The 12,194-nt window shown below is 39.7% G+C and overlaps 1 protein-coding gene across 1 annotated transcript in view; it reads right to left on the bottom strand.

Annotated features, from left to right (window-relative positions):
• Positions 1 to 293: 293 nt before the first annotated feature.
• Positions 294 to 12,194, bottom strand: part of LOC103212552 (transcription initiation factor TFIID subunit 1) — a 133,982-nt gene continuing 122,081 nt past the window's right edge. The window contains exons 33-39 of the mRNA XM_042783385.1: positions 9,599 to 9,666; positions 8,816 to 8,932; positions 5,551 to 5,676; positions 4,709 to 4,810; positions 4,296 to 4,449; positions 3,497 to 3,674; positions 294 to 513 (exon numbers count right to left, since the gene is read on the bottom strand). Of these exons, the coding sequence (XP_042639319.1) occupies positions 294 to 513; positions 3,497 to 3,674; positions 4,296 to 4,449; positions 4,709 to 4,810; positions 5,551 to 5,676; positions 8,816 to 8,932; positions 9,599 to 9,666 (965 nt within the window). The remainder of the gene's footprint in view (positions 514 to 3,496; positions 3,675 to 4,295; positions 4,450 to 4,708; positions 4,811 to 5,550; positions 5,677 to 8,815; positions 8,933 to 9,598; positions 9,667 to 12,194) is intronic.

Genomic DNA, 12,194 nt, shown 5'->3' with positions numbered 1-12,194 from the left:
AAATGATACCAAGAGCAATAAATAGAGTTAAAGGAAGGAGCGCTCTCTCTCTCTCTTTTGTTTGGTAGTGGGGGAGGGGGTTGCTTTGTTTTAAATCAAAGGGTGACACTGTCCCAGGAAGATCAGGAGAGGTGGTTGATTATTATTTACTTACTATTTTCTTAAAGGCTATGGTGTTAGTTAATCTGGTGATTTCAAGATCAGACACTGTACATATATGAACAAATTAGGGAAAGGTGAACCACCTAGGCTAGAGAACAGGGAAGGCTGACCAAGGAGGCCCAAAGGAAGCCTCATTCATCAGAGTCCAAGTCACTTTCCCCAGCAATGGAGTGGAAATCCTCACTGTCCTCCTCGTCCTCTGACAGGTGGACCTGGCTTAGTACACTCGGCCCAGAGCGCTGCTCTTCCTCCTCATCTTCTTCCTCCTCTGATACCTCATACCCACCGATGCTGCTGAAGCTTGTGTCTTGGGTGTTCGACTTGGGATCAGGCTCCTCATAGCTCCCATAACTGAGAAGAGAAACATGTCATCTCTCAAGCTCGGGCACCATCCTAGCTGACCAGCCCCATTCTCAGTGTTACTAAGGGCCCATCTCACCTCCCCTGAACACTAAAATGACTGGTTCTGGACGGTTCTACAGATCCCTGAGAGAAAAATCATCCTATTCAGAAACAGCAACTTGCCACCTTCATTCATATACACAAGAACCTGAGGGAAAGAAACTCCTCTACACCTGAACGACACACTTACTGCCAGCTTACATGACCATAAATGCCCTAACAGCTTCATGGTTTCATCTACAACTTACAACCTCATTCACCTACAAACCCAGTTAGTCAACAGTCATGAAGATTCTACCTCTTCAACATATCATGTCTCTATCCCCTCCTTTCCATCCCTACTCTGACTGCTTTTGCTGACTTTGTGATCTCTGGCCTATACTACTGAAATAAAGTCTTCAAGCCTCCAGTCTTGCTCTCCTCCAATTTACTCATATTCAGTCTTCACACTTCTGCAAGAGTGCTCTTTATTTTTGTTTGTTTGTTTATTCTTAATTTTAATTAAATAAACAAATCACACAAGTAAAGCATGTCCACTGGTAAAAAATTAGAACATATACACCAGAAGAAAAGATAAAAATCAGTAACTCAACCACCCAGAGATCCTCTTTTGGTATAAGACCTTCAATTTTTTTTTCTATGCAATTATATGCTTAAACAATTTTTTTTAATTTACAAAATTGGGATATGCTATAAACTCTAGGAATCTGCTTTTTTCACTAATGATAATGAACATCTTTCTGTGTCAATAAACATACATCTATACCATTTTAATAGCTGCACGGTATTCCACTTATGTATGTAACATGATTTATTTAACAGTCTCTCACTACGACATTTAAGCTGTCTCCAATTTTTCCACCATTAGAAACAATGATGTGATAACACTGGGTTGAACAAACATCTTGATGATGGTGTTTTATTACGCTCATAGAATAATTTCCTAAACAAAGAATTTTGGGCCAAAGAGAATACACATATTTTTAAGTTTTTGATTTATAATGATAAACTGCTATACTTCCCAGAAGTATCAATTTATATTACCACCAGTAGAAAGCCCTTTTATCCTCACATCCTCTCCAACACTGGGCATTGCCATTCATTTTAATCTCTGCCAATCTGATAGGTTAAAAAAAAAAAATTGTACCTCATTGTTCTACTGTACTTCTCTGATTATTAAAGAATTTATTTTTTCATATATGCATTGGTCATTTGCATTTCTTTTGTGAATTATTAGTTTGTGTCTTTTGCCCATTTTTCTGCTGGGGCAGAACAATCTTTCTAAAATATAAATCTGATCCTACTACTCATTCAATGGCTGCCCCAAACTTTCTGGCCCTTCATGAATTGGTCCTTACCTACCTCTAAATCATCTGATCATACTCTCATATTGGTCAGTCAAAGGCTCCAGCCACATTGAGCTACTTGTGTTCTCAAAGTGTTTCATGCTTGTGTTTTCATACATATATTCTTGTTCTCTGCTTCCTCTGCTCTCTTCTTTATCTAGGTAATTCCTATTGGCATTCAGCTCATTTTCCTTCTCTAACCAGCTCCCTACGCCCAGCCCCTACCCAACTTCCAGAAAAATCTTGTGGTTGCCTATCAAACTAAATTTTAATTTAGATTATAATAGCGCTTATCATTGGGAACGCTGGTGGCATAGTGCCTAAGGGATCTGACTGCTAACCCAAAGGCTAGTGGTTCAAACCCACCAGCCACTCCTTAGAAGGAAGACTGGGCAATCTACTTTCCCAGTGATACCACCTCAGAAACCCAAGGAGGGGTCGCTATGAGTCGGATCCGACTCAGTGGCAGTGAGTTTGGTTTTTTTTCTGAAGCTCTTTATCATGTTATGTTGTGATTGCCTGTTTACCCTACTAGACTGAACTCCTTGAAGGGGTCACATTTTAGTTATTTTGTATTAGTGATAAATATTTGCTAAATGAATAAATAAATAAGCCTCTAATTGCTGGAGACCGGGCTATCTACTCCCGTAGAGATACCACCTCAGACACCCAAAGAGTCAGCATTATGAGTCAGAATCGACTCAATGGCAGTGAGTTTTTTTTTTTTTTGTAACTGCTTGCTAAATATCCAAAGCCAAATTCATTTTCTTCCTTTCTCAACCCATCCAATACTTGTTCTTCCTCTTTCCTACTGCAATGACATTCTCACACCCATTATTCATCTGACTTCCTTACCTCCTAAATTCAATTGATCTACCTTCTAAATAGCTGTGGAGTATGTCCCTTCATTTTCCCCTGCTCCTGATGGATCCTCATTGTCTGTCCCACATTGCCCTAAGAGTTATTTAATACACAAATTTTAAGTTATTTCCTTTTCCTTAAAGTGACAATTCCCATTACCAATAGGATAAAATCCAAATGTCTTAACATGTCATTTAAGGATTTCTACAACATAATACCTTGCTATTTCTGGAGTCTCAATTCCCAACAACTTCCTTTAGCTCTGCAACATAACTTCCTGTTTTTATTTTTGTGCCTTTGAACATACTGTTCCATGGATAAAGATCTCCCCACCTGCCACCACCGTATCTACTTAGTAGACTCCTATTCATCCTTTAAGACCCAGTTCAAATGCTCCCTCATCTGTGAAACTTTCCCTGATTACTTCAAGCAAAGTGAGACACTCCCTCCTCAGTGGTGCCTTGGCACTTTAAACTTACTTATGTTATAGCATTTATCACATTGTATTTATGATTTATTTGTATCAGTCTCTTCTACTAGACTGTGAGCTTCTTGAGGGTAGGATATGTCTTGCTCCTCTGTGTATCCCCAGGGCCTAGCACAGTGCCTGGCCCTAGTGGGTGCTTAGGAAATGTTTGATGGATGAAAGTAATCTGATGCTGAGCCCTTTGACATCATAGCTGGGCACTAATGCCACAGCCGTGTAGCATGTTGCTGCTGATTACCTGATGTTGCTATCCTCCAAACCATGGGAAGCCTCCCCACCGTCTCCCTCATAGGACATCATGCTTTCTTCATTTTCCATGCCCATCCTTGTGTTCTCCTGAAGCATACGGGGCTGTTTGGGTCTAATTCCACTGGATCCCACATCAGAGTCACTTCCACTTTCACTCAGCTGGATAGCTATAAAAAGAGACAGAGCCTGGCTCATCAACAGATAATCTTGACAGAATTAACATCTTTGGCTTGGTCTTCTAAAACCAGTCACTCTCAAACATCTACATAGGCATCTTGCCAGTAGGTACTCCTCCTCTCAGAGGTCTCTCTTTTAACTGCATAGAGTCAACACTGGCAAGATCTGTAGTTGGAATACTGAATCCAAATTATCATTCCCTTTTCCATCTTAATCCAACCTATCTGGGTTTCGTTTCTCCCCCTTATCATCTCTTCCTATACTTTTACCCTGCTACTGCAGAACATCCCAAATCAAGATGCCTTTTTTCCCTCTGTTGCCACACCTTCATTCTCATCTTTAGCAAGTATTTAAATCAAAGCTGTTCTTCAGGCAATGCCTTTTCCACTGCCACTTTTTTTTTAACCTCCTGTGTTTTATTTCTTCACTTCCTGAGGCTAATGAATATGATCATCCCATGAGCAAGTGCTCAGTACTCTACAGTCTATTAATGGGACTTCAATAAAAGAGTCAGCATCTGATAACAGCATATGTGGCCAAGAGCTTCCTATCTAGTCCTGAGGATGCTATGGTGAGCTATATAAGAAAAGAAACAAAGGAGCTAAACTTACCAGAAAAAGGATTATCTCCTTCTTCATCACTCCCTCCATCTTCTTCATCATCTTCTCCTTCAGACATAAGCAAATCCTCGTACAGTACACTGGCTTGAGGCTGTTGCACAGTTCCTTCCTCATCTGCAAGATCACCATCTCCATCTTCACCTTCCTGAATGAGACCAGCTGAGGGTCAAAGTCCCATCAACTGACCAAGTAAGACACCAGAAGACACCACCAGCCACCCTTGCTGCCTCACAAGAATTTTTATGGATAAACTTGTTTAGCTGGTTCCAAGTATTAAGGTCAAACTGGGGGCTCACTATGGAGACCTTCTGATATCATCTTGAGATTTGGCCTGCCCCATACTGCTGGGGCTCCTATCATGTAAGGGTATAATGTAACCATAAGCTTTCTATAAGCATACTCACTGGGGCTGGAGTCTTAGGTTTCCCATCCTCCTCCTCCTCCTCATACCCTTCAATATCTACATCAGAGTCTTCCTCGCCCAGCCTACCTCGGCCCTGGTGCATCTGAGTAAGGAACACAAATAGCACATCATTGAGCGACGTGCCTATCGGAGGAGTTAACAAGGGCTCTCACACAGGACTGATGCTCCTCCCTGAAATCCCAGCCAATTCCACTGCTAGTGGGGGCTGTTTACACAGCTCCAGGCATGTGCATTTTCCCACACACAGTATTTGAAAATAAGAGGTAGGGTCTACTTTTACTGTATCATCAAAAGGAAGCTTTTCCTTCTTAACCTTAGTTTGTGTTGGACTCTTTGGGAAAGAAAAACCCTCCTGAGTTTTGTACTATTCAGTGGAACCCTGAATGAAAATCAGGAATTTCTTCTGACACATCTTAAACAGGCCAATTATTTTTTTTTATTTAACACATAATTTTAATTTAGATTATAACATACATACAGTAAAGCAGCAGGCCAATTGTTTTGAACTCTGTCTCTGAATGCAGTTGGTCTTTCTAGTCACCTGTCAGGTTGCTCTGATGCCTCTTATACTTTTCACATTTGTGTCTTCCCTGAAGTTCTGTTGTGCCTGACTCTGCCCATGGGGACAGATAGAAGACAATGCCAGTCACGTGACCTGCCACCATCCCACCCTGAAATCACATTTCTAAGCCTTCATTTCCAGGGCCAAGGGGCCCAGCCCAGTTATGCCTGACATATGTCATTCACCACCACCACCACTGCCTCCACCCTCCATCCTCTAAGCATACTACCAATCTTACTAGGAGAAAAAGAACATCCTACCTGTGTTACCTGCTTCTCTGGTGCAGTAGTAGGAATATCTAGGACAGACATATTGCTTTCATCTTGAAATACAGAGGCATCTCGAGACATACTGAGGGATGTGTTGGTATCATACAAATCAGGAGGCTGTGGCACAAAACACACAACTTAGCTTTTGTTTAGTACAGAGAGTCAGAAATGCAGAGAACTCCCTTTAGAGCACTCATTCCAGAAAAAGGTCATGCAGAGTAATTCAGTTAAAGGGAAAACAGAGTTTGGTATAGCTTTATGGATAAGTTTTTGGGAATTTAAAAAATTCTGACCAATACCCAACTTGTCTTAATATATTTAGGCCCAGGGTTTTATAACCAGTGTTATATTTTGATTTAGAGATATGAGAGGAAATGATACAAAACCCTTTCAACTCTGACAAGAGCATGGAACGGTTTGATAGCTATGAGCCTGTTAGAGATTACTATGAGGCAAAATGGTGTGGTGAAAAACCATGGGCTTTGGAGTAAACTGCCCTGGGTTTGAGTCCCAGCTCCATCACCTAGTACGTAACTTTAACAAATTACTTCATCTTTCTAATCCTTGGTTTCCTTAATGATAGACAATGGATGATAACACCTACCTCACAGGGTTGTGAGAAGGAAGAGGTATATATAAGCTCCTTACCCAATGCCTGTTACTCAATATATAACTTCCCTCTTCCTTCCCCTGAAAAGAACAGGGAATTAGCAAATGGACCATTCAGTGATAGGAGGGCAGGAAGGACTAATGAAGAAGAGAATAGGAAAGTTAGCTAAAATGCCTGACTCAGGGTAGAAATACTATGTAGCCATGTTTTAAAATATAGTGTTTTCAAAGACTAAGTAGTGAAATGATACAATGCTCACAATGTAAAATGAAAGGAAAAAGACAGATAACCATCTTGACCAGTTTCATTTTAAAATTATGTCTATGAATATATATTCACATATACACCCTAAGTTAGAAAGAAACACATCAGAGTGTTCACAGTGGTTGGTTCTTTATGAGTGGTAGAACTGGTAACAGGTGACTTGCTTTCTTCTTTATACTTTCCTCTTTTTTTTACAACTAACATGTTACTTTTTATCAACAGAAAACCCATAAATGTTACTTTTTAAATAAAGCAAACAAGCAAGCAGGCAAAACTGAGAAGAGGATTTTGGATAAAGAACAGGAAAGCAGAATTCAAATAGAACAGGTAAACCAGATGCAGAAAAGAAGGGAAAATCAGGAAATGAAATTCTGGGCAAAATCTTAGTGTAGTATGGACTATAAAGAATGGCTGTGTGGGAAATACAAAGTAAGCTATGTTGGAATACCAAAAACCACACCAAACTCACTGCTGTCGAGTCATTTCAACTCACGGCAACCCCCTCCTTGGGTTTCCAAGGTGGTTAATCTCTATGGAAGTAGAATGCCCAATCTTCCTTCCAAGGAGTGGCTGGTGAGTTTGAATTGCCAGCCCTCTGGTTGGTATAGGTGACTGAAAACACATGATTAACTACCACTATTTAGAATTTGGAAGTAAGGTTTGATTACTGTCATGTTTGTATATAAGCAGAATTGTACTCTAACTGGTTAAACTTATGCAAACACTCTAATAACATTTGGGCTTGAGAACAGTAATGAGTAAGTGTCATCACTCATAAGCATCTTCCTCTAATTAAGAGGTCACGGGTTGGCCTTACTGTATCAAATTGTGTAAAAAGAATGATGAAGGAGTGAACTGGAATAATGAAGCAGCACCTTCTACTCAACTCGCCTTCACAGGAGATCCTTTAATTACACCAAACAATAGCAACTGACCACGAGGGAGAATAGCTGCCAAGTGTTCCTCAGCTATTTCAGGTTAAGGTATGAGGGGTAGGGAAGAAAGGAAGATGACTTTTGGGTCCAAAGTTCTGACTTACCAAACAACTAGGCTTAGGCTTCCTAGACTAGAGCTAGACTCTCCTGAAGAATGATGGCTAATACCCAGGCTTTAACTTACCCGAAAGGGCCCTGTGAAAGCTGTGCGCCTATTAGCAAATAGGGCCCTCCTGGGCAACATCACTCACCCAAGCCCCCTTGACCCAATCTGCCCACACACTCCAAGAGCCTTTCCTTGTTCTGGGCCTGGAAGAAGTATCTGAGGGTTCTTTGTAACTCGCCCCTCAGTAACCTAGGTTTTGGGGTGAAAGAGAAAGTAAAAGAGAGATAGATAGGGAGATATCACATAGGTTGCGTTATCAGTTCAGACTTGGGTAGAATGGGAAAAAAAGTCCTGTGGATATTGGCAAAATTTAGCATTAAACATTTGGCTAAATTTGAAAGGGCCTCTGGAAACTTTATAGACAAATTTCATACAGTGAAGGGAGAAAAAGTTTTACTGAATGTCTACTATGTGACAGGCACATGAATCTATTTATGTTTATAACAACCTTAAAAATTAGATTTTAGAGAAAAAGGAACTGAATTAGAAAGGTTAATTTAACTTCCCAAGATCACAAAGCTAACAGTAGCAGAGCTAACACTAAAGCCCAGACCTGTTTTATGCCAAAGCTCATGCCCTTTTCACTCTATCATAGTGCCTCTAATACAGAAACCAAATACCAATTATATTCTGCTTATTTTTGTTCTTCAAATATGCTAGCCTTCTAAGAGAATACATAAAGTATAAACCAGCAGTTCAGTCAGGCAAGAAAGGCTAAAAATATCTTATTCATTCTGTTCCCTACTCCTTTGACATGCAAATTTAAGAACATTATAATTACCTGTCTTCATTCATCATGTGAAGGATGAATGTGAAGGAGTCAATCCAGGAAATGGATGATATCTAGGCTACACTGAGATACCTCTGAGGCAATGAGTAATTTGGGATCTATAATGCACAGGAACAATGTGGCTCATGTCTATAGAGAAGTCTACACTTTTAGGAATGTCCTACAACTCAAATTCATAAACAAGAGAGCTACAGAGATTCAAAGGATTCCTCTGGCCATAGCCATCAGGAATTTGGTATCCTCAAATCCTGCTTCAACAACTAAAGCCCCCACCCTACTCATTCACCCACAGCTGCTGCTTCTGTATTCAACAAGGCCACCAAGACCCTCACTCACCTTAGCCTTTGAGAAGACAAGAAAGCACACGAAAGGCATATGAAGAGGAAGGACAGAGAAGAATGGTATCTCAGTAAACAGATCTGTTAACATGCTCCCAACTTCCCAAACCAACAAGAAAACTGTAAGAGGAACTTCCTAGTCCTCAGACTCACCTGAGGTGTGTAGGGCCCTGGGGTCATTGGGTCTAGGCTTTCTAATTCTGCTTCCTCCAAAGCTGCTTCTTTAGCTGTACAAATATCCTTCTCAAGTTGCGTCAAATGCTCATCATACTGAGAAATAAGAAAATCAATGAATTAATTCATTATGAATACATAGTACATACCTAATTAATTCGGAAGAAAGGTTGGGCAATCCTACTTCCGTAGTGATACTGCCTCAGAAACCCAAGGAGGGGTCGCTATGAGTCGGGGCCAACTCGATGGCAAACAACACCACCACCTAATTAATGATTCAAAATTATTAATAAAATATTCAACATGTGTTTTAGACACTGGGGATAGCAGGGGAAGAAGAAAAGAGCAACCTTATCTTCATGGGGCTTATTATTCTAGTGACAGGATAAAGATAAAAAAACATAAGTAAGTACATAAACCAAAAACCAAACTCACTGCCGTCAAGTTGGTTCCGACTCAAACCCCGCCTTGGGTTTCTGAGGCAGTATCTCTACAGAAGTAGATTGCCCAGTCTTCCTTCTGAGGAGTAGCTGGTGGTTTTGAACCACCAGCCTTCGGGTTAGCAGTCAAATTCCTTAGGCACATAGTATGTTAGAAAAAAAAAATTAGGAAAAGAAAGGGAGGAAGGAAATAGGGGATGCAGGGTGAAGGGTGGAATGTTGCATTTTTAAAACAGGATCGTCAGGGAAGGCCTCCTCACCCAAGGGAACAAAACGATTTCAGAAACTAGATTCCCAAGGGGAACTTCCTTTTACCACCTACCTCAGTCAATGTTTGGTAACAAATGTTCACAATCTCCTGAGCAGTCTTAGTATACTGACTCTCAGGTCCTATAAATGAGAAAAGAAAATGCCATTTTACCTTTGCAATCTTCAGTTCCAGAATTTTACAATCTGTCACTAACAGTAGGGTCCAATTATCCCAGACCCAGAAAATCTTATAAAGCTTTTAACTTGGACTCTTGTGCTACTTTTAGTGGTAGAAAAGGCCAAATACATACAATAGAATTATATAATGATCCCCAAGTCCTCATTAGCCAGTTTCAATAATTATCAACATATGGCCAATCTTGTTTTATTTATACCTCTTTATCTAGTTTTCAAATTCTCCCCAAATTATATTGAGGCAAATTCCAGCATCATATCATTTTGTCCATAAAATGTTCAGTATGTATCTCTAAGGATTCGTTTAGAAAATACCTGTATCAAATAAAAAATAATTAATTCCTTAATATCATCAAATATCAAGTCAATATTGAAATGTCCCCCCACTGTTTCACAAATTTTTTTTAACATTTGGTCTCCAAACCAGAATTCAACCAAGGTCCACATACTGGCTGACTTGTCTCTTTAAGATACTTTTATCTATAAGGTGATACTACATTAAACTGTAAATTTCTCCATATATCCTTAGTTATAAGTTGCAAACTGGTGGCCTACAGGTCAATCCAGTTCTGTTCGGTTCAAGTAAAAGAAAAAAAAATCCATTTGTGAAAATGGATTGTGCTATACACCCATGATACACATATACATACACACATACACTTTTCTGTATGTAAATTATACCTCAATAAAAAGTTTTTAGATAAGGCGTGTGCTACCCAGGTTGCCATAGCTCATTTATGCCTAGACCCTGAAGACATCCGAGTTTTCAATCTTTGCCTTAAATGCTTCCTAATAGTCTTTAATATACTTGTTCGTTCATAAAACGTTTTTAGTGGCTTCTACACACCAGGCACTATACACAGAAAAGAGTAAGACCATATACTCAAAGATGCTTTTAGTCTACTATAGTGATATACAGGGTAAACAGATAAAGGGAATGAAATGCAATAAAAAATACATACAGGGTTCAGTAAAGGCACAAAGGAGGAAATGACCAGTCCTGGGAGGAGATGAGACATTAGGAAAGGCTTTACAGAGGAAATGAACCTACTGTTTATCAGGATATTTAAAACATTAAAAAATACCATATGTACACGTGAAGCTTCTATGCCATACCTTCAAGCTTTTATATGAACAAAGAAGTTTCTTTCAGATAAAACTTCTCTCAAGTATAGTAATCTATTCTTTATGAGATGTAAAATAAAATTGTGACTACATAAGCAGCCTGTGGCAAACACAAATAAACTAGGAAGAAAGCTATGTCAATTCAGAAGATACTCAGGACACATAAAGACAGCTAGTGCTGCCTCACAATAAAAAATAGTCTGATACAAAGACTGAAGTTCAAGTTTCTAGAGTTCTAGTTTCTTGAAGCCACCAGTAGGTTGGTCCTCAAAATACTGATGAAGACAGACTGCAAAAGTTAACACATAAGCATTCCTGTTGATGGTAATACATGATGCTAGAGAAAAGAGAAAGGTTGCATACAGGTTACGTGACCCAGTAAAACTTCACTGACCCAGTAAAACACCAGCTTCTTATAATACACTAGCCCTTCTACAGGAGTCTGCCTCACGGCTAAAAGCTCAGCCCGTGGATTAGGAACTCAAACCTTCTTCTACTTGTTTCAGAACCTAAATCAACCTCTGAATTCCTCATTCATAATATAAAGAAAAATTACATTTGCAAGGCTTTCTCTCTTACTTATCCCTAATCTGAATCAGGAATTCTTGAATAGGGTGGACATAGGAGATATGTAGGAACCCACAAAAACTGTAATCAAAATTCTGTATGTAACATACATTCTTCTGGATAAAGGATCCATAGTTTTTCATCAAATTCTCAAAGGGGTCCATAACCACCACCATAAAGCTAAAAATACTGCTCTATATACTGCAACAATTAGGAACTAGGCTGAGTTGTCACTGGGTAGCACAAACAGTTAAGCACAACTACTAGCCACCTACAGGCACTTCTCCCGATAGGCTTAGTAGTCTTATTCCATAAGAGTCCTAAAAACCCTATGGAGCAGTTCTACTGTGCATACATGAGGTCACCATGAGTCGGAATCAACTTGAAGACAACTCACAACAAAACAAAAGTAGGCTTTAAGTTGCAGAGAGCTTAGGAGGAGTCAGACATACAAAGAAAACAAAATAGGTTCTCTGTAGGAATAATAAAAGAAAGATTTAAGTATACACATCCCTCTGTATCCAGAGGGGACCCTCTGCAGCTACCAAAATCTGCAGATACTCAAGTCTCTTATATAAAATGAAGTAGTATTTGCCTACAACCTACATAAATCCTCCCGTATGCTTTACATCATCTCTAGATTACATGTTGTTGTTGTTGTTGTTTGCTGTCGAGTCAGCCCTGACTCATAGTGACCACTCCTTGGGTTTCCGAGGCAGTATCACTACGGAAGTAGGATTGCCCAACCTTCCTTCCGAGGAGTGGCTGGTGGGTTTGAACCG

The sequence above is a fragment of the Orycteropus afer genome, unplaced genomic scaffold, assembly GCF_000298275.1.
Source record: "Orycteropus afer afer isolate SDZICR_OR568_19922 unplaced genomic scaffold, OryAfe1.0 scaffold01002, whole genome shotgun sequence".
Taxonomy (NCBI): domain Eukaryota; kingdom Metazoa; phylum Chordata; class Mammalia; order Tubulidentata; family Orycteropodidae; genus Orycteropus; species Orycteropus afer.
This window is presented reverse-complemented; position numbering and strand designations above follow the sequence as displayed.